The sequence below is a fragment of the Mytilus trossulus genome, unplaced genomic scaffold (genome assembly GCF_036588685.1).
Source record: "Mytilus trossulus isolate FHL-02 unplaced genomic scaffold, PNRI_Mtr1.1.1.hap1 h1tg000024l__unscaffolded, whole genome shotgun sequence".
NCBI lineage: Eukaryota > Metazoa > Mollusca > Bivalvia > Mytilida > Mytilidae > Mytilus > Mytilus trossulus.
The window spans coordinates 7404304-7428546 of NW_026963290.1; the positions used below are offsets into that span (position 1 = coordinate 7404304).

At 31.9% G+C, this 24243-nt stretch overlaps 3 protein-coding genes across 3 annotated transcripts in view; all 3 read left to right on the forward strand.

Annotated features, from left to right (window-relative positions):
• The window catches only part of LOC134698970 (beta-1-syntrophin-like), a 146059-nt gene extending 145689 nt beyond the window's left edge, over positions 1-370 (forward strand). Inside the window, exon 7 of the mRNA XM_063560658.1 lies at positions 361-370. The gene's annotated coding sequence lies outside the window, so the exon portion shown is untranslated. The remainder of the gene's footprint in view (positions 1-360) is intronic.
• Positions 1-24243, forward strand: part of LOC134698972 (QRFP-like peptide receptor) — a 30141-nt gene that overhangs the window by 457 nt on the left and 5441 nt on the right. The window lies entirely within an intron of this gene.
• LOC134698973 (uncharacterized) lies at positions 17094-19583 on the forward strand. Its single transcript, XM_063560660.1, has one exon. It carries the CDS (start codon positions 17291-17293, stop codon positions 18299-18301), a length of 1011 nt encoding a protein of 336 aa, XP_063416730.1. The 5' UTR covers positions 17094-17290; the 3' UTR covers positions 18302-19583.

Consider the following 24243-nt stretch of genomic DNA (forward strand, 5'->3'; position numbering starts at 1 on the left):
CCTTTTCATTTATTTTAAAGTCATGTAAAATTAAACAAAATCTATATTTCCTTATTTCGTCATCAAGGCTATATACAGTATGTATGTATTATTGCTTGTTTTTAAAAGCCTTTTTGATAACTACCTATCCATACCTTTTTCATCAAGGAAATCCGCTGTGGTCAATTATGGAATTTGAATTGGGGGGGGGGGGGGGGGGGGGGTGACAATTATATTAATCAGACACCTCAATTTATTAATTTATTAAATGAATTTAAAAACAAAATTGATCAAATATAGAGGAAAGTCATACAGTCGAACATGAATATATATGATATTTTTCAAGATAATGTGTTTTTGCATTTAATGGATAATTTTCACAAAAAAGCTGATTTTTTTCTTCATTTTTGTATTAAGTTGTCCAAAAAACTAATCCATCTTATAACGAATTAACATTCAGAACCAGCGGTCTGTTACCTGATTTGAATTTTTGATGGTTCAAACAGATTAAAACTATGTAGTGCGACACAATTTCATGACCTGCATGGTTGAATTTCAGTTGTTTAACGTCCAAATTCACTATGGAACGGCAACTCATCTTAATTTTATGATTGAAATAGTAATATAGTATTATAGACACCTGACTGCAAGAACAATTGCTGTTATTCGGACTATGTACCATGCAAGAACACAACCTCCTTTATTATGATTGAAATATAACTTCCTGTACATTGTATCTGACTGGACTACGGTTTGTTTCTAGACTCTAATGTGAAACGTTTGGGTAATTGCACAATTTACACTCCACAACTCAAATCGACGCCTGTTATTTGGTATCTCAAAATAATTTTAAAAAATTGAATCAAATATATAAAGCTTCGGATCCCAAGACCATAATTAAAGTATAGTACTCATTTGAAGATTACGTCTTTTCATTTGTATCGCGAAAACAATTAAATGCCACTATAAAAGCTTGCTGAGTATTATTCTACAAGCTTAACATAGATTTGCTAATAAGACCATAGAACGTGTTCATTAAAAAAGAAAACATTGATCAAACCTTTAACTTTTTTTCCGACGTAGTCGATATAGTTTCGGTTTGTGCCCTTTGAACTTAAGGACGCTTAACTATGGCAACAGAATACGCATGCTCGAAAATTCTTTCTGTGATTGGACAAAATGTTGTCATGGTGGGTGATTTGGTTGTGTTTGAAAAAACGTCTCGAAAATTATATCGTGATGGAAAGCAAGTGAAAAACTATAAATATTTGAACTAGATCTTACAAAGATTTATGTTTTAATTTAAAATAATTGTTTCTCCAATAACTCTTTGCATCCATGACAGCTGTTTATTCGGGACAATTATATAATTTTTTGTGTAAACTTTGTTGTACGAACGTACATGACTTTTAGAACGCACCTACGCATGTGAGATTTCCGCGGGGTTTTGATGAATGTAAACAGAAAGATACTACTTATACTACCAATAGTTTCAAGCTTTGTTAACAATGTGAACAGTAGTAAATGTATATTTGTTTCTTATTATTTGCACTGGATTTTTGGACAAATAAGATTTTTAGGTGTCATCAAAATATTATTACATATTATTGCCTTAATATAACCAGAGTTAGTAAAGAATTTCTTGTAGTTAAAATGTACATTCAGATGTAGATTTTATTAAAGAGGTCCTGCATCGTAAAGTCATTGTGCCTCTGAAGGTTAACATACACTCAAATTTAAATACGTCGGATATCTTTTTTAAAAGATAGTCCTTGTTAACTGAATTATTCTAGAATAGAAAGAGAGTTACCTGGATTTGTCTATGTTTTTTGCTTTAATTAAACATAATACTTTAAGTGAAACTATTGCATAACATGCACAATACTTTGTAATTTTTATATATGCAATACAATTTTACAGCGACAGGGTTTTTAAGTTGTTTTGGGATAAACTTGATTTTGAGTTCGGTATACCTATTTCATCTACAAGGACTGACTTTTATATGTTGAGCATAACAAATGAAGTCAAAGAAAAATATACTCCCCGATATTTGAGATTATCTTAAAGTAATTGCCCGAGGTATCGATATTATTGATTGGGTTTGATTTGCAAGGAATTTCATAATTGCTCATATTAGTAGAAAGGATATAAACAGGGCCATCATTTATTTATTATTATAATCATAGTCTTTTGACCAATATCAATAATCAGTTGTTCCAATAAAACATGGCTAACCTCCCGGCGGTCTCTATTCTTGTATCGACATATTAACAATATAAACGCAATAAACTGTAAATAGTTCATAGGTACGTCCGTCACCGTTTATCACACATATTCATAAATTTTCTAGTTAATAGGCCATGGAATTTCAATATTAAGATCACCCTATATATGCATGAAATATATGCCTCTGAATGTAAATAATTCCACAATCAATCACCAATCATCACCATAATCGTCTTAAATATGCATGAAATATTTGCCACTGAACGGAAAGCAACTAACAATCAATCATTTATTATCATGATCGTATGAAACATGTATGAAATATTTGCCACTGAACGGAAAGCAACTAACAATCAATCATTTATTATCATGATCGTATGAAACATGTATGAAATATTTGCCACTGAACGGAAAGCAACTAACAATCAATCATTTATTATCATGATCGTATGAAACATGTATGAAACATTTGCCACTGAACGGAAAGCAACTAACAATCAATCATTTATTATCATGATCGTATGAAACATGTATGAAATATTTGCCACTGGATTTTTAAACAACCATCAATCAATTAATATCATGATCGTCTGAAACATTTACATGCATAAAAGATTTACCACTGGACCTTAAGTTATCAGCAAACAATCAATCAATACTATACAAATTGGCTTTTACTTTTTATTTTTAATTTTGCTTCTTCAAAAAAAATATAAAATCGTACAATAACCCTATTAAACAATGGAGTCGAGTGCACCTACCCCGTGCGTGTTTCGAAGTAACATTAGACAGCGTTGACTGGCTAGATGTACAGTAATCGACTACTTAGACCTATGAGCCAACGAAGCCTCAATAGTTTAGTCATAGGGTATAGACCATTGAGATAGGAACACAACTACATGTAAACCCTGAAGACATATTACTTGAACAATAAAGTAAAGCTATTGGTCGCCACGTGATAATATAAGTATATATCAAGAGGTTACCGAGGAATATATACAGTCGGAAACCAGGTTGAAATAGAACAAAAGAATCGAAGCTCTTTGTTAGAGAAGGCGATAAACGTTTACTGTACTGTTTACTATACTGACAAATGTTTTAAAAGTTAATAGAAACAAACCAAATTACAATCTTCTTCTCAATTACGTGGTGTTTTATTTGAAAAAAACACCATTTGCATAAGTTTTCAATTTATCTAGTACATAGTTCAGCAGAAAAATTAGACATCAAGTCGACGACATGGTTATCTTTCGAGTTGGATGACGAAAATGCATAACCTCCGATTTTTTTTGAAAAAATTACCAGAGACGGAAAACATATAAATCTATTATTTCAGTAATTTTCGTGTCTGCCCTTCCATTATGTGATTGAAGAAAAAATTCCAAAAATTAGGTAATAATTGTATCGAAAAGAGAAAAAATTTATGTTAGGGCGTGTTTGGGTTGAGTATTTTGTCTTGATATCGTACAAAGTAAGAATATGTCATACATCGTCTCGCTTCAGATTCTATCATTTTTATATATTAAAGCTACTGGTTGACTTTATAACACAAAAAAAAGGACATTACTAAAAAATGAAATATATGGGTCAAGTAAAATACATATCTAATGAGTCAAAAAAACAGAGAAGGTGTGTTCGAATAACTATTTTTTTACTGAAAAAACTTGACGACAGTCTCACAAGTTGGATGATGAAAATGCATATCTTCGAAAAATTCTAATTTTTTGTGTGTGATAATTATAGATTATCGTTGATTATCTCAACGAGATTGATTTTCTCGCTTGAGCTGGTACAGCGAAAGTGAGAAAAGCAATCGAGTTGAGATGACCAATGATAATCTGTTTATCGCTATTTTACCTATGACGACGTTGTCAATTTCAATGTCAATTTCGTTAGAAACGCCACGTGGCCTCCTTAGTTTCTAGTGATAATTTTTCCATCTCAAGCGAGAGGCATGATATGAAAATTATCACAAAAAAGGATGAAAGGAAAAATGCACAAAATAGCGATAACTAGGGTTTATAGTCTTCATACACTAACAAAATCTAGTCTGCCCTTCCACGAAATATTTAATTAGATTTTTTTTAAATGTTTATGAATTTTCGAAAATTCCACCTGACATCCGATCAGACAATAGTTTTAAGTTGAATCAATGCAGACAAGATCAATAACTGTATTTTATTAGCTAGTTGATACATTTGTCTTTTAAAATACAACTGACATATAAGGATCGTAATGGTGCAATGTAGATAAATTTATCGGTTTCCAAGAGCAAAACTGGTAGCGCGTCATCCCTACAATGGCTTCCATTTCTACGATTGTGAAAATGAACTAGCGTAATGGGGAGATAATTTTGACGAAGTAGACTCCTGACTGTATACCTGTATCTTTACTTGGACCTACAGTCCTACACTTACATTTACACCATCCCCCCTGCGAAAAAATCAGAAGAAAAAACACCTATAATATGCATCCCAACCTTCCTACATTTCTTACGAGAGAACGTGAGTTTAACCGGCTAACTTCTTTCTCTTACCGGCTGCGATATAGGCTGACGAGCGTAACGCAAATGCCAATCCATCAATTTTTATCTACTGGACACGAAACGATATGGTGCGTGTTACAGTAATCTTCTGATAATTGTCCTTATTATTGTACTTTAATTATATAATACATGAAGGAGACATTTATTCATTTTTCAATGTTAAAATTCATGCTGGGTCGATCAATATCAAATTCGTATCTGGTGTATTGACCCCAGACGTTGATCAAAGAAATCTATTAAGATATTCTATCTGATTTACTTACACGAGTCGGGCAGGCGTCGCAAATTACCCTTTAATTATAGTTACAAGAAAAGGTACAAGCATGTGCATTTCATATATAGTTTCGCGTCCTTTCGCTGACCCTTCACAAATGTTTTCTACATAAACTTAATAGCATCGATACTGAACAGTGCTGCCAATTTTTTAATATAAATCTTGTTCCTTCTTTAATTATTATCAAAGTTGTGGAACAAATTTTCGATCAGTTACGCTACCTGCTAAGATATAAGAATTTCGTAATTGCCAAAACCAACAACTGTTTATGCTCTCTGATAAATGATTATTACAACAATAAAGTAAACATAATATCAAAGACTGGCCAGTTGGTATCAACATGAGAAGTAATGTTTTACTTTGAACCGACATTCTTACTTTAGTATAGGATTGTAATTTGCCATTAAAATAGTGCTTAGCATCGCTAGATACATTAAAGTGATGCATCTTTATTGCTGTATTATGACTGTATGATAGAAGATATCAACTGTATAATTAGATACAATTGACGCTTATCGATATTTAACTTAAGGTCAAAACAATGATGACTTTCAGATAGTTAACGTATTCTTGTTTATGAATAGTAGGATCTGCAATTATACACGGTCTATATTTTATATATAACTGATACATTGCTTTAAAATTCACTTTTTGTTATGTTTCCTTTGCAATTTATATAAATTTAATTGGGTTTGATTGCATATAAGTTGATCTTGATTTGCTGTTTTTCGATTTGAAACAAATTACATAATTATTACATTTACGCTGAATGAAATGTTTTGTTATTTCTTTAAAATCACTACAAACTTAGATACGACGTTTATTTATAAAGAAGATCTAATGCACAGTTCATGTTTCTGAAATTGCATGCACTATAAAATAAGGAGATGTGGAATGATTGCCACTGAGACAACTATGCACCAAAGTTCAAGACTACTCGAGCAATCAAATGATTGAAACCAACACCATTTTCCTTTTTTTTTTTTGGCTGACGTTCTTTTTAATAAGAGAAGAGGGGCGAAAAATACCATACGGACAGTCAAACTCATAAATCAAAAATAAACTGACAACGCCATGGCTAAAAATGAAAGAGACAAACAGACAAACAAAGGATACATGACACAACAATAAAAACTAAAGAATAAGCAACACGAACCCCACCATAAACTAGGGGTGATATCAGATGCTCCGGTAGGGTAAGCAGATCCTGCTCCACATGTGGCACTTGTCTTGTTGCTCATGTTATAACAAATCCGGCAAATAGTCTTATTCGGTAGGTCGCATTAATGAAAGGGAATGAGATTGTAGTTACAACGTAAGGAACATATCCGATATCCTCTGTGAAACGGTTATTCCATAACAATCAAAATGCAACCAACTCGTGATGTCGTCCGTAAAATTTACGAAGAGATGATTTCAACTTCACCATTAGGAACTCTTGGTTTAATAGCTTCATTGTGAGCAGCAACCCTCTATCAAGAAAATCGTGGTAGGAAATACAAGCACAGGAATATCGTTTCAATTGGGAGATATATACCCCGTATGCAGGTGCTACTGGATTGTTGCTACTTAGAAATGGAAATTTTACAATTGAAAAGCTGAAGTCAACTCTTATGTCGTAAAGTTTTTTTACCTGCTTTTTAAAAAAAGTTGACTTCTTTTGAGTGTTTTTTTATCTCATTCTTTTAAGGCGACACAATTATTTTGGAAAGTTCTTTTCTTCAAAAGTCACATTTTAAATGTTACGCATTGTGATCAAAATTGACGTCTCGAAATCATTTGTATATATATTATTATCATTGAAATTTATTCATAAAATAAATGCATTTGCTCTTTTTACTTTATTTTGCAAATGATTACGTATCACAACAAGAAGCACTGGCATAATATGCTTTCAAAATTAGCGATAAAAACACAAATTGGGATTGCTTGACAGGAAACATATGAACGGTAATTTTTGAAGTTTTAAGGTAACAATCATGATCACCCATTAACATATAAAAGTCAGGAATATTACAGTTGTTATCCATTCGTGTGATGTGTTTAAATATGCAGAGGCGGATTTAGGAGGGGGACCTTTTTGGGGAAAAAAGTTGCTTATATAGGGAATCACTGAAGCGTTACTGGAGAGGGCCCCCTTTTTCAGTGGGCCCCACTTATGAAAATTCCTGGATCCGCCACTGATAATTTGAAGGGACTTTCTGATTTAAATTTTTCTCGGAGTTCAGTATTTTTGTGATTTTACATTTAACGAATTATTTTCCCGGTACGGTTTGTCTGTGTCTCAACTGACTCGCACGATGTTTTTTTGGTCTAAGATTATTATATACAATATTCGTCTTATATTTTAAGTTATCAAGTATTTACTATACCCACTTTTGACATTTCGACTAAATGCAAATAAGTTATGTACATGTAGTTGTTGCGTGTTCAACCGGAGATGCTTATTCGCACCCCTTTTCTAGTTTTATGTAGTTCACTAACTTTTTGCTTAAACTTGATTTATTTCTACTAAATGGTTGATGTCATTGAACCATCGGTAAACTACTGCTGTCTCTAATTTTCTCTTATTATCAATTATACCTTTATCATTTCATAGGTTACTATAACACACCCGCGAAATCGCGGGCATTCAGAGCGTTGTTGAAAGTATGTAAAGTGTTGTAGGAAGAATTTTGTAAAAAAATTAATGACTTCAGAATTTCAGGGAAAGTATCAAAAGTCATAAGAACTTGGGGACAGGAAAAAGTTTTTTTTAACCCTCCTCCTTTATTTTCAGAATTCCCTTTTTTTTGTTTTCTATTAATTTCATTATGAACATACATTTAGTATATTATGAACATTCAGGAGCCTGTAATTCATTGGTTGTCGTTTGTTTAGGTGTTTCATATTTGTTTTTCGTTTATTTTATGTACATAAATAAGGCTGTTAGTTTTCTCATTTGAATTGTTTTACATTGTCATTTCGGGGCCTTTTGTATCAGACTATGCAGTATCTGCTTTGATCATTTTGTAAATGGCCATAATGTGACCTTTAAATGTTAATTTCGGTGTCATTTTGGCACTGCATTTTGGTCTCTTGCGGAGACCTGTCTCATTGGCATTCATACCACATCTTCTTTTTTGTAAAAATTTAATGACTGGAGAATTTCAGAAAAGGTATCAAAAATTACAGGATAATTGTTCTTCTAGCCCGGCTCCTCTTTTTTCCATTCCACAAAAAAAATCTTTTTCTTTGTGTTAGTTCTCTATAAGTTATAATCCTGGGAGGGGTCCTGATCCCGATATCCCGGGCTAAAAAACATGAAATCCCGAGGTTCCGAATTTAATACAAATTAAATCTCTCGACATCACGAAATTGGAACAAAGAAATCCCGGATTCCGAAATGGTTAGTCCTGAAATTTCGATCTTAAAAACACCCGTTCCCGACGTTTTGAAAAGGTTCTGCCACTTCCCCCTTTTGATTCATTACTATAAATAAAGTGTATTTTCTTTTTACATTCAATTCTCAGTTTGATATAATGTAATCGATCCACGATGGTTATTAATATATTATACAGACCCTCTCTATTTAATAAACTCTGTGACCGCCGATGATAGTTAACTTGAAAATGATATCAGACAGAAAATACACTTTATATGTATTTGTTTGTTTCAAAGTATACAGAAAAAAGCAAACCGGAAGTATAATCTGACTTAAAATTTCGTCCAATGACGGAAACACATCCGAACGCCTTTTTTCTCGTTTTTCTCCCAAAATAACTCAATCTGAATAATCATATGAATGGATGACAAATGCGATTATGCACTGTACCTATAGGACACAGAGGCATGATGATAAATTTATTGTGGAAAGAAGAGAAGCGACACCCAAAATGAGGTCTTCTCGTTTAATAGTATAGATTATATGGTATTGGTTTTGCTTATTGTTGTAAGCGGCACGGTGACCTGTAGTAGGTGTTTACAATCTCGTTCTTTGGTCTCTGGTGGATAGTTGTATTATTTGTATTTCCACTTTGGTTTTACTTATTGTTGTAAGCGGCACAGTGACCTTTAGCAGGTGTTTACAATCTCGTTCTTTAGTCTCTGGTGGATAGTTGTATTATTTGTAATTCCACTTTGTTTAGATTAACATAAAAGTATGTTCTTTATTATGGTTAATTTTCGATCTAAAGAATAATTTATCACCTGATGTTTTACTATGCTTATGTATTATTTAAATCGACCATTTATCAGAGTAGATGGTATCCTCTGGGCAGCTAACTATGATACATATGTTAAAAAGTTTCCCGGAACGCATAAGTATACTTTTTATTAGAATGTATATTTTGAAAAAAACGATGAAATGGGAATACCGTCGGCTCCAAATAAACTAAAAACAGTTTAAATTATATATTCGGTACCTATGCTGTCTGAAAATGACCTTCAAATCTGAGTTTTTTTTTAACGTAGTCAACGTAATATGAAAGATATCAGTATAGAGACAAATGAAAATTACTTACAAGAACTCTATCCATAAAAAGTGAACTTACGTTTAGATGGAATCATACATGTAGATCAGTTTTTAAATATGTTTGAATAAGGAAGTTTCTAAAATTGAACATAATTCACGTCATTGTTGGGTTCGTTTTTTTTTTTGTTTTTTTTTTTTTAATTTTGGGTCCTCAATGGTCTTCAACTTAATACTTGTTTGGCTTTCTAACCATTTTCATCTGAGTATCACTAGTGAGAGTTATGTAGACGGAACGCGCGTCTGGTTTATCAAAACATAGGAACGTTTTTTTTTCTTTAAACAGCAGGATGCTGACGATAAAAGGGCTATGATGGCTAACATGCACTTCAAATCATATGTCATATGTAGTCTTGTCATTTCATTCCAAGGTCATGTCTAATTTTATAAGTTCATTTCAAGGTCATGTTTAGTTTTGTGATTTCATTCCGAGGTTGGATCTAGTTTTGTCAAAGTCGGGAAAAAGAAGAAAAAGTGTGATAATTACGTCAAACGAACAGTTATAGCGGACATTTGAAATTTCAGCAACATAACAATAAAACTATTTGTTTTAAATAACTTGCCTTTGTTGTTGTTGTTTTTTTTTTAATTTTCAGGAAACAAAAAAATATTTAACATTTATACAAAAAAACATAAATTCACTAGTTCTTTTTATTTTATTTTGCAACCAAGTAGTTACATCTCATGAAAACAAAATATATGTTGATTGATGGCGGTTAAGAATAAGAAATCACTAAGTGGCAGAACAATACGGTTATTTGTGAAGATGTAAGGTCACAATCGCCGATACGTTATGTTTGTGTCTCAACTGACTCTTATATCATTATATGCAATAGTTGTCTAATATATTAACTTATCAATTATTTACTATTCCCTATTTTCATATTTTTGTCTGTGTGCGGATGAACGTTTTGGTTAATACATACACAACAGGAGATGCTTTCTCGATCCTTTTTGATGTCATGTAATACCCTACGTTTTTGTGAAAACTTTTGTTCTATCTTCTAGATGGTTTATGGTAAATCTGTTAACAGCAGTTGCCTCTTATTTTCTCTTTTCTTTATTTTACTTCTATCGTTTCATAGCTTATTATACAGCATTGGTTTTGCTCATTGTTGAAATTAGCATAATAATATCATTGTTGTTTGACATAAATCTTACATTGAGATTCTGCAAAAGGAAATCAGGAAATCAGGAATTCACCAACATTCCAACTGACTTAATTTTCGGAAAATGATTTCTGTAACAAACAAAAACTATAAGCTACCGCTTCACAAGCAAAACCAAATACAATCAAAGTTTCAACAATGTACTTGCTTCCGAACTGCACCAATGACAAAACGCCTTACGAATACAGATTTATTTCGTTTTTACGCCATTGTTCCACTACTTAAATATCTCTTCGTCTTACTAGTACTTTTGGTACACTCAACTACCTGCTTATAAATTGTTCAAATAAGGTCTTTGAAAATAGTTGAATTTATTTCTGTTGGAGTGACAAAAAATGGTTGGAAGTAAAGTACTTGATAACTTACTTGCTTAAATTGGTGATTTTAAATCCATTAAAATTTTGATTTTCTCATCAAATATACCCTTTTGCCTCATAATCTTAAATAGGCATTTAAAAATATTTTGGTACTATAAATGCCCTGGAATGTTTATTAGTTAACATTTTTGTTCGCCATGGAGATTCAGTATATCGTCAAGTTATCGGGAGTCCACTTGGGACTTACTGTGCACCACTTATTGATGACCTGTTTGTGTTCGATTCGGTCGTGTAATTTACTACGTATTTGATTTTATTAAAAGAAATCTCTGTATTACAAAAAAATAGTAAACCTGGGTTTTCGATATCACAAACTAGTCAAAACATTTACTAAATTTTATCATCGATACAGGGACATCATTCGTAAATATAAATCAACATGCATACATCTTATACGTTCAGGTATTTTCACATCCAATCTTTTATGGAAATAGTCTTTACAAAGCACAAAAATGTGGACGTTCAACTCAAAAGCTTACAAAATCTTTAAACAGACTTGATTTTCATTATGATGAAGACATAACTTTTCAATCAGTTGAAATGAACACTGAAGCTGGCATGTCAGTAACTGCTAGTAGTATTTAATTGATTTGTGTGTCACAAAACATGTTTCACCCCGTCGCATTTTTGCGCCTTTCCCTTGTCAGAAACCTCTGGCCATGGTAAGTCTTTTATTTATTTTTTTAATTTGATTTTATTTATGTGTTGTAGTCTAGTATGACGGCTATTTTTACTGAACTAGTACATGTTTTTATTCATGATCAGCGGTGGCCTACCCCTGGTTGCAGGATTTTCGCGCTGCATTGAAGAATACTTGGTGGCCTTGGATTCTAATCTGCTCTTTGGTCGGGTTGTTGTCTCTTTGACACATTGCCCATTTCAATTCTCTATTTTATGTTAACCTGAAGTTGTTTACATTCTCTTTCTTTGGTCTCTTGCGATTAGTTGTATTATTGGCAATCATCCGTTTTGTAGATTACCAGAACAGTATGGTATAAAAGTGTTAACTTTCGACTAAGATAATGATAATTTACCATTCTTATGTACTGTTCAAATTACCCGTGAATCGGAGAAGTTGATGCCTTTGGGACAGCTGACCATAATAACTGTTTAGTGAAGTTTCCCGGAGCGCGATCGTACATGGTTTATTTGAATTTATTTAATGATATAAACGGTAAAGGGGATTACCGCTGGCTCCATATTGACTATATATATATAAAGTTGAAATAATATATTCTCTACCCATGCATTCTGAATTTGATTCTGGTGGAGATGGCACATGGTAATTATTGGTGTCGTACGTTCAAATTTTCAACCAATAAGACAAAGTTTAGTTCGTCATTATAAATAATTAGCTGATTTCTTATTGGAAAAAATGCCTATTGCCAGTTTAAAATTGTTAGAGTATTTTGCCGTGTTCGTGAACCATTAAGCTGCCAATTTTATAATTAATGTGAGTTTCTGTAAAACCAACAATATAAAGTATTCTAAAATGAAATGTAAAGCGAATAAATCGTTCTCTACAAATCAATGTGAGACTAATTATATGCTATACTATAAGAGAATTGATAGAACTAATGGCTAGATGTCACGTTTAGATTCAAAGATTTCATGGTATAGACTCATAAATACGGTCAGGTGAAAAACGGACAGTGACTCGTACTTGTACTTTTTTGGTTTTATAATTATTTTGATCTGAGCGTCACTGATGACTCTAATGAAGATAAAATGCGTCTGGCATATTAAATTATAATCCTGGTACCTTTGATAACTATTCACATTATTACGGTCAAGGAATATTGAGTATCTAACAACATAAATAAATCATAATGAAATTATCAACCAAATCAAAAAAAATTTTGGTTCTTATACATCATTGACTTTCAAAATATATTGCTTCGTGCGTGCCCTTACGAAGCTAAATCCATATTGAAAACCGCTTCACAAACATAAAATTTATGAAGTTTTATTTTAATTTTTTAAGCACTTTTGAACAGCAGCTGTTTGAATATCCGTCCCCGAGGGTATCATCATCGTAGTAGTCATTACTATGGTACTAACAAGACTTCGATACTGACATGATTTATAACATAACTTTTCTAAAGTTTTCGTTTATAAATTAATAAAATGAACGTCGGCTTTACTTTTGGGTATAAAAGCTCTTCCATTGTTTCGGTTCTTATTAAATTGGCCTTTAAAAAAATCGGCTCCTAATGAATGAAAATCCAGAAAAACGCTTCGGACCCATACCATTTATGAATATACCATCAAAATGGTGTTTTGTATGAACATTTTCACAAATGGGATTCAAATAACATAAGGGACAAAGTCAGTTTCGGTTAAAAAAAGTTATATTCCAACAATTGTTTCTAAATTTGGCTTTTTGTAGTTAAGGAAGCAAAGCCATAGTTGGAACTATTTGGGGTGCAATAGCAGCCTCAGTTTAGTCAGTTAAGTCTTTCGAATGTTTTCATTTACAATACTAACGTCGGTAGAAGTTGTTGGTATAAATTATTCGATTTCCTATCTCAGCTTTTTATATTTCAGTAGAGCATTAGCGCCAATCAATGCAAACTGCGTTGCTTGTTTTTTTCCTCCATTCGAAATGTTTCATACGATTATCAACATGTATATTGCTAAGATTAAGTTCAAAGATTTCTGATCAGATTTCATTCTTTCCATTTCTTTCGTTTTTTTAATTTCACTTCTGTAGGACAGAAACTGTTAATATCATTGTCAGTCATTTAATTATTGTTACATGTAACTACCTGTCAGTATTAATGGTGACACCTACAAAAAATGGCTGTATTTAATGACAGTTATTTTCAAAGCTGTTTCCACTAACGATGATCTAATTATTGACATTATTGAAAAATAATCTACATGTAACCATTGACACCTTTAAAAACCATTTAATCATTGACTCGTTGGGAAAAGATCTATAACCATTGTCGTAGTCGTAAAAAGATCGAGCCATTGACATAAATGTTAAATGATTAAAAAATTGACAAAGTTGTGACAACCTTATTTCATTGAATCAAAGATAACAAAGAAAGGATTGTAACAATCAATTCCAAGGTCTTATTTACTTTTGTTATTCCATTCAAATGTCATGTCTAGTTTTGTCACCACATTCAAATGACATGTCTAGTTTTGTCATTTCATTCCAAGGTCATGTATAGTTTTGTCATTCCATTCCAAGGTCATGTCTAGCTTTGTCATTCCATTCAAAGGTCATGTCTAGATTTTTCATCCCATTCAAAGGTCATGTCTAGTTTTGTCATCCATTCAAAGGATATGTCTAGATTTGTCATCCATTCAAATGTCATGTCTAGATTTGTCATTCCATTCAAAGGTCATGTCTAGATTTTTCATTCCATTCAAAGGATATGTCTAGATTTGTCATCCATTCAAATGTCATGTCTAGATTTGTCATTCCATTCAAAGGTCATGTCTAGATTTGTCATTCCATTCAAAGGTCATGTCTAGCTTTGTCATTCCATTCAAATGTCATGTCTAGATTTTTCATCCCATTCAAAGGTCATGTCTAGTTTTGTCATTCCATTCAAAGGTCATGTCTAGATTTGTCATCCATTCAAATGTCACGTCTAGATTTGTCATTCCATTAAAAATAAAGGTCTAGTTTTGTCATTCCATTCAAAGGTCATGTCTAGTTTTGTCATTTCTTTCAAAAGTCATGTCAATATTTGTCATTATATTCTAAGGTCATGTCTAATTTTATAATTTCATGCCAAGGTCATGTCTAGTTTTTCCATTCCATTCCAAGGTCGTGATTAGTTTTGTCATTCCAATCCAAGGTCATATCTAGTTTTGTCACAAGAGGGAACTAAAAAGGCGATATTTTTAATTTCATAAATGCAATAAGTTCTAATTACCGGAAATACTGATAAAAAGTAAAATCACAAAAATACTGAACTCAGAGGAAAATCAATTAGGAAAATCCATAATCAAATTTATCTCTACTGTAACAAAACAAAGACGCCTAAAATGTCTTTTGGTGAGTAGAGATGGCAAAAACGTTAATCACGTGTTTTCGTTAATGAACTTTTCTAAGCTATACGATACTGTATTAATGCAATTGAATTACTTTTTACATTAGTATATTGAACCCATCTGTAATCGTATCACTAGTAATTACTTTAAGAAACTTATTACAAAATTTAAAAAATGTTGATCGGAAAGAAGGGAAACATGTCGTCAGTTAATATTGTAGCCATTTTCAGAAAACAGAAAAATTGGGTAAAGTCGATATAATCCTAAAAAAATAATAAAAAGAATAGAAACGGTCAAAATTAATAACGAAAAAAAGCATATAGTATATATTGTCAAAATATATGGAAGTTGCTTTGAAGTTACCTTATCGCACATCGGGTAATATGACTTTTTTAAAAGGATAGGTTTGTTTTATTCATTTAAAAAAACAAACAAGGAAGAGGCATATCCGCATTATTTTTGAAATTCTGTTTATAACAGTCGCATTTTTTGAAAAAAATCGTATCCTTTTTTTTTAAACTTCGTCCTAAGTGTTACGTTGATGGAGAGTTGTCTTATTTGCACTCATACGACATCTTCTTATATTCATTGATAGTACATCGGTAAAGTACTGTTGCCTCTTTTTTTCTCTCATCATTAATTTAACATTTAAAATGTCAAATTTCATCATACGATATTTATTTGAATATTGTTTAAAGCGGTCAGTTGACCTGAAATTGTTTACATTTTAGTTTTGTGGTCTCTGGTGATTAGTTGTATTATTGGTAATGATTATTTTTGTAGATTACAAGAACAGTATGGTATATTAGTCTCAACTTTCGACTAAAAGAATAATTTATCACCTGATAATATTCAATCCAAATGTATTATTCAAATTACCCATGTATCGGAGAAGTTGGTGCCTTCGAGATAGCTCTCGATGATAAATGTTTAACGAAGTATCCCAGAACTCGAAACGCATACGATTTAGAACCCATGCTGACTAAATTGATTTTGAAACTTCATATATCAATGTAATTTGAAGCATACCAGTATAGGGATATAGTGCAGATTACCTAACTTTAAAAAAAAGAGTATCAAGATGAAATTTCAGAACAATTTTGAAAAAACAATCCAGTTTATATTTTTATGTTATGAAACTTTCCAGTCCCTCATTTTTGTAGAAAACAAAGTCAAATAACAAAAATATCGAACACCGAAAACAGTTCAAAACGGAAAGTCCCTTATCAAATGGCAACATCAAAACCAAAACACAAAAAAACAAATGAATAACAACTGTCATATTGCAGACTTGGAACAGTCATTTTCTTATGTAATAAATTGTGGATTAAACCTGGGTTTACAGTAGCTAGCTAAACCTCTCACTTGTATGACAGTCGTATCAATGAGCTAACGATTGACCCAGTTATAAACTGCTCTAACTATTGACTCAGTTGGGAAATGCACTTATCATTTACTCAGTGAAAAAATGCTCTAAACATTGACATAACAAACTAACCACTACAATCACCTGTTCTTGTTTATGTAGTGCTATCGACTGACGAGCTTTATACATAATCTAAGTTATAAGCTTAAGACTCCTTATCAAAGCAATTAAATTACTCTTTGCACGGATATATTGAAGGCAGCAGTAATCGCATTAATTAATTTTAACCTCTAAATTCAAAATATACTAATTTGAAAGTTGACCTAAATGAAATGAAACAATTCACCAGTAGTGGGGATAGTCGATAGTTGTTAAATGTTGTACTTTGTAGCGATTTATAGAAAATAAAAATTTTGATAAAAGTCAAAACACGAGACTTAATCTAAACAACAACAAATAGCGTAAATATAGAAACTTAAACTCGTAGTACGGTCCCTTTAGTGTTTACAATACCGTGTAACATCAGACATCTTATAAATTGCACAATACAAGTTGCCTTGAATTTAACTTATTGCACCTCGGGTAGATTAGTGACGAAATTGATATAATTATCTGCCCTTGAGTATGAAGGTGTGAAAATTTGAGGAGACTAAAAAGAGAGAAATTTATATCCTCCAGTGTAATATGTTATGATATATTTTGAAAATTTATTAGACATTATGTGAAAAGAATATTATATTCGTTCGAACAGATTCATTTATGACCAAAGAGTGACTTTTGCTAGATTTTTCATTTATATCTGTTATATATTGGAGTTCACAACACACAAGATGGCTGACCAGGTAATTAAAGAAAAACAACAACAATCTAACATTGTCAGTTACTTTAAAAATACACCAAAGCATAGTGGCAAAAGAGACCAACCATCTAGTAGTCCTGATAATACATCCCCGTCAATGCAACAAGTAGACAAACTTGCCAGACTTGTCAACCTTGATACTTCACTCAGTGACTCTAGCTTGCCCAATTCTGATAGTACTGAGAATATCATATCATCTGTTGAAAAAGAAACGGTTTTTAAATTATCAGATGTTGTATGTGCTACTCTAAAAAATCAAGAGTTTATGGATTCCATCATCCCTCTTATCACAGAAAAGGTCATTGAAATGGTCAAACCCAAAATTGTCCAGATAGTTGATGAATGCATGCAGCCTCACTTGCTAAGTATTAAACACAACAAAGATGCTCTTATTCTTAAAGACGTAGAACTTAATAAATATAAAGAGGAAATGAAAATGTTAAAAAACAAATTAGACAAGGTCGAGGCCAGAATTGAGGAACAGGAACAATATTCGCGAAGAACAAGCTTGCGATTTCATAATGTTCCAGCTCCAACTGACGATAATGGTGACATAATTAAACCTATTAACACTGATGCACTTGTACTTGATATTTGTAATAAAAATCTCAAATTGAATTTGAACACAAGAGACATTGGCCGGTCCCATCCAATTGGTGAAATTAAAGATGGCAAAATTGCAATCATTGTACGCTTCCTGTCATACCGTCAGAGACAATTAGTCTTCACCAGCAAGCGTTATTTAAAAGGAAACAAAAGCAAAATTTTCATTGCAGAAAATCTCACCAAACACAGGTATGATCTGCTACATAGATTAAACACTTTGCGTGAAAAAGATACCATACACTCCTTTTGGACACATGACGGGTCCATACTAGTAAAAACAACAGAACATGCTCGTCCTAAAAAGATTAGTTCAAGGCAAGACATTTACAGACTTGGTGGGGAAGTCCTTGAAGGTGATGACCTGAATGAGGATTGACATTCCGTTACCATCATATTCTTATTTGTTTTGTCTGAATAAAGTTTACAAATTCACAAATTTACTCGGAACTGTATGATCTAGTTTAATACTATGTACAATATGTAATATGTCAATATACTATTTCAAGAAAGTGTCTAAATTAGTAAGCACTATCCGTATTTACTTAATTTTTAACAATAACTGTTGTATAATACACGTGTTTAGAAACACGTGGTAGTGTTTACATACACTAAAATAATACATCTTTGGCAATGTCAATAAGTTTAAATTCTACTCTATATCACATGAGTGATAATCAACGAAGTGTGTTTTATAAAAAAAAAAATGTATCACGTGACACTCGTTACGGTTATTATGTCCAAGCTAAATTTATAGTATATCTATCTTATTTGACAACAATATGCAAATCAGTTCATTTCAACTTTCGATATAATTCAGAGAGGCGCATTAAAATTGGTCACTTAATTTGGATTAATTCATCAAAGTTCGTTATTACAGTATCATTAACACAAAATCTTTGTTAAAAATTCAGCTCTCTGATATTTGCAATACCAACATCGTATATTGACGATGTTGAAATATTGCTTTTTGTACATGTACATATTTTTCTTTTTTTCTTTACTTTTTCTTTTTCTGAAATTCATGAAGGGTCATTCGAATTATAATTGTCCATGCTATGTATCATGTTTTACAATGCAGTCCTATATTGTTATCCTTTTCTATTGTATTGTATTTGATAATGGGTAATGATATTGTATCGTACAGGATAACAATAGGACTGTTTTATCACAAGACTAGTTTGGGTTGTTTGAGAAAAACAGTTTACCGGTATTGTTTTTCCTTAAATGATATGCTGGCAGAATTAATAAAGATGATTTCAAGATTTAAACTTAGTATACGCAATTTATATAGAACTTGTAGTAATTTGATTGCTTTTTATATAGTGCTTTTATGTTTATTATTAATATGTGGTGACATTGAACCGAACCCGGGTCCTGAACGCACACACGAGTATTCCGAGAAAACATTGTCAATTTTCCATTGCAACATTAGAAGCCTTAGAAATAAACTGAACTATATTGCCGATATTATTGAGGATTATGATGTAGTATTTTTCACAGAAACACATTTAGACTCTAATATTACTGATTACGATATATCTATTATGGGGTTTGAGACACCAGTTAGAAAAGACAGAAATTCACATGGTGGTGGTATTATCATGTATTTTAAAAATTACGTTCACATAATCCGTCGACAAGATTTAGAGCATGATGAAATTGAGAGTATGTGGTTTGAGTTAAAGACCAAACTACGATCTATTTTGATTAATATAAATTATAGGTCTGAAAGGCAATCTACAGTTTATTTCTGGCAATACTTTGATCAAATGTTGAAAAACGCCCTTGATGAAAATAATTGTATAATTTGCTTAGGTGATCTGAATAAAAATTTTATGTCGGATCTACCGTCAAATATTAGAGATATTATTTTTATTAATGGCCTGATTAACATAATTGACAAAGCCACGCACTTTGACACACGAACAAGTAGCTCGTCACTACTTGACCCTATTTTAGTTACAGACTCTATACCAGTTTTAGATAAAGACACTATACCTATTGATAGAGGTGTAAGTGACCATGACGGAACATATGTCACAATTGATTGTGGTTTTAGTAAAAGTCGAACATATATTAGATCTATATGGGATTATAAAAGAGGGGATTATGACTTGATGAAACAAAAAGTACTTAACAATAATTGGGAAAATTTGATTTCTGATGCAAGTGATGTTCATGTTGCTGCTACGAATTTCACTAACACTTTTATTAATATAGCATCTGCGTGTATCCCTACAAGGGACGTAACTATAAGATGTGATGATAAAGTTTGGTTTGATTCAAATTTGAGACGGGAAACGAGAAAACGGGACAGATTTCGAAAACTTTTTATGCGTTCACATAGTACATCTGCTGAACATAAATATAAGCAACAAAGGAACAAAGTTAATAATTTTAAAAAGCAAGCTAAAAAGCATTTTTACGTGACTATAAACGAGAATTTGGATGAACTTAAAGTTGCAAACTGTAAACAGTATTGGAAGACCATCAATATGTTAATTAAAAGCGACAGACCAACTCATGATATTCCTCCGCTAAGAGACCCGGATCATAACTTTAACCTTGCGTATGAAGGAACAGAAAAGTCTGAGATTTTAAATAAATATTTTTGTTCTATTTCTAATATAGATGATGCTCAAAAAGATTTACCGGAATTTGATGATCGCTGTCATGAGTTTCTTTCGCAGATAATTGTTAGTGAACAAGATGTACTTGATATTATTTCTACGCTTGATCCAAATAAAGCGGTAGGACCAGATATTGTTAGCAACAGAATGTTACTTGCTGTTAGAAATGAAATTTCAAAACCATTATGTTTACTTTTTAATAAATCACTTCATGAGAGAGTATTTCCCGATCAATGGAAAATTGCATATGTTATTCCATTATTCAAAAGTGGTGACAAATCACTACCTTCTAACTACAGGCCTGTCTCCTTATTGTCATGTGTGAGTAAATTATTAGAAAAAATTGTTTTCAAAAATATTTTTAACCATTTACATAAAAATAAACTGTTGTATAAGTATCAATCTGGATTTATTCCAGGATATTCCACTACGCACCAATTAATTGAACTTTACAACAAAATTTTATTGGCGCTAAATGATAAGCTAGTTACTAGCATTACATTTGCTGATATAAGTAAAGCTTTTGATACGGTTTGGATTAAGGCTTTACTATACAAACTTGAAAAATATGGTATAAAAGGAGACTTGCTGTGTTGGTTAAAAAGCTACCTATGTAGCCGATCTCAGAAAGTTGTCTTAAAAGATTCACTTTCAAAATTTGGAAAATTAAACGCTGGTGTGCCTCAGGGTTCGGTATTAGGACCGTTATTGTTTTTGATATATATTAATGATATAGCTGATGGTTTTTCTGGATTTGGGAGGCTTTTTGCAGATGACACTTCAATAGGTCATACTGCTCCTAATGAATCCATTTTAAAAAATTTAATCAGTACAGATCTTGTTTACTTAAATGCGTGGTCAAACAGATGGCTAGTGAAGTTTAACCCAAATAAAACTGATATTGTGATATTCAGTATGAAATCTATACAAAGTAATTTTTCTTTTGATTTTGATGGCACTACATTAGAGCCAGTTCATACGCATAAACATCTTGGTGTCATATTTAGTAGTGATTGTAAATGGAGTAAGCATGTTGATAAGCTGATAGAAAAAACTTCCAAGCAGCTTAATGTTTTACGAAAATTAAAATTTAGACTTAAGAGGGAATATTTGGAAAAAATTTATATGACTTTTATTCGGCCAATTTTGGAGTATTCGTCAGAAGTATGGGATAACTGTGGACAAAAAAATTCTGATCGGTTGGAAAATATCCAACTCGAGGCTGCTCGAATAGTTACGGGATTAACAAGTTACGCTAGCCGGAACAGTATCTATTTAGAGACGGGTTGGGAAAAATTAAGCGTCAGACGGGAGGTTAAAAAATTATCTATGTTTTATAAGATTATAAATAACCAAGCGCCAGATTATTTACACGATTTGGTTCCGGATTTTGTATCAGATATTTGTAATTATAATTTGCGTAACAGTCAAAATATTACTATTCCCGTAAATCGTTTATCAGCTTATCAACAGTCTTATTTTCCGTCATCTATTGCACTGTGGAACTCTTTAGACTTAAGTATAAGACATATTCCTACATTTTCCTTTTTTAAATTAACCTTGCACAAACTATACTATAGAAATAATAAATGTCCGAGATTTGGTTCTTTAGGAGATCGTTTGTATTCTGTTTTACACACAAGGCTGCGTAACAGATGTAGCGCACTGCGTGCTGACTTGTTCAAAGCAAATTTGATACAAAATGCAAATTGTTCATGTGGTTTAATTAATGAAAATGTTGAACACTATCTATTATATTGTATTCATTTTTCAGCTCAGAGAAATCTGATGTTTAATGAAATTAATGTCTTTAGTGTTAATATTACTATCGATTTATTATTATTTGGCGATGATGCTTTACGTACTGAAGAAAATGATATTATTTGTTTATCTGTTCAAAGATATATAAAGAATACCAAACGTTTTTCTCTGCATTAACAACCTAAATTCTGTTAACACATGTGATTAAATATATTTCTATATACATGTAATGACAATAATCGAATGATCTTGATGACTATTTACTGTTAAGTTTTGTTATCAATAACGATTCAATGGATTTTAACGAAAGAATATAAGAATAAGTTTCAAATCTATACTTACCATTGTGCAGCTGACATCCTTTTCGAAACTTGGATAATATATTAAGATCCCACACTTTATTATGAGAAAACACACACACTTATTTAAGTTATGTCCACAAGAACAAAATTTGCGCATAGGTAATTCCACTAACTATTCGGTGTGTTTGTGTGGTATTTATACTGTAAAAGGATGCACTCGATTAAAATCCATTGATTCGCTTCAAAAAGTTTCCTTTTGTTTTCATGTCTTTATTCTTAAATTATTTGTTAGTTAGAAATAGTTCATATGTTCATTAATTAATGTGTATATTTTGTATTTGTTTTGGAGAAGACGTTTCTAAGTTGTAAAACTTGTGTCTGATCCTTTTGTCATTTTGAACAATAAAATATGTTTAAACTAGTGACGAAAGGTGATTTTTTAATGTCGTTCGTGGAAAACTCACGTGCACAAAAAAATTGTTATACGGTTAGCTACTGACAAAAAATAGTTTCCTGTTGTTTTTTTCGAATAATCCATGGATCCGAAAAGATCATTTACAAACCATGGTTGCATTCTATAGCCAACAAATGATATAGTATCAACTATATATGTTCTTCAAAAAGATATACCAAAAAGGAAACAAACAAATATAGTCAACTCTGGCATGATTGTAAACAAGCATGTACACATGTAGCGATTTAACACTCAGTTTTATATGGTGTTTACCCAACCATCTATCTAGTTCATTAAGGAGATTGTACGACTTCCCCAACCCCGCAGAGCTAGGTGTTACACGGTCTTTTTTAGATGATACACGGACTCTTTTTAGTTGTTACACGGACACTTTTTATGAATAGAATCACTCGTTCATGATGAGTGAGTTCATTGGAACTTTAACTTTCAATTAGATTTGCACTATTTGGTTCACGGACATATTTCCTGTCTTTAATTAAACAAAACATTAACGTAAGCATTAACCTTTTTTCAAACATTTCCAGTAAAATAATATTCATATCAGTACACCAGGAATTAGACATTTAACTACCGTAAAGTGGGGTATGCTTTTCTCCTAAAAAAAGATTTTTATTTCAAATTTTATGAGAAAACATTTATTATGGTCATGCAGATGACAAATTAATGCACTGCATGAATCCTGATTTTCCGAATAATGTATATTTAATAGTGCTCATTTAAACAAAATTTTTAAATTAAATAAGGCCCCAACCTGCTTTCGGTTCCATCCATAAAAATCAAACGTTATGTTAGCTTACTTACCACTAAAATATTTCTTTCATATATTACATTTTACGAGGTTTATATTTTAAAAAGTCTTAAATGTGTACATCATTCATCTTTTACTTGAAATGGTTCTTTTTTATTAAAGTATTAGATTCCTGATTTTTTTCTTGAAAAAAAACTCTCGGTTTAAGGAAAATGAAAAAAAAAAGTTCATACTATAACTTACATTTACTGCTTTATGGCTATCTAAGTTTCGCAAATGTTTAGTCTTGCAAAATGTATTATTACTTTCTTGAAACGTCGTACAAGTCAGATACAAAACAAAAGTAACAAAAAAAACAGACCGGAAACAACCGGCCGTATAGTTTATCTGCACTTGTAGTCA

What these genes read in the sequence shown, in the direction of transcription:
- LOC134698973 (XM_063560660.1), top strand. Translation starts at nt 17,291, where the DNA reads ATGGCTGACCAGGTAATTAAAGAAAAACAACAACAATCTAACATTGTC.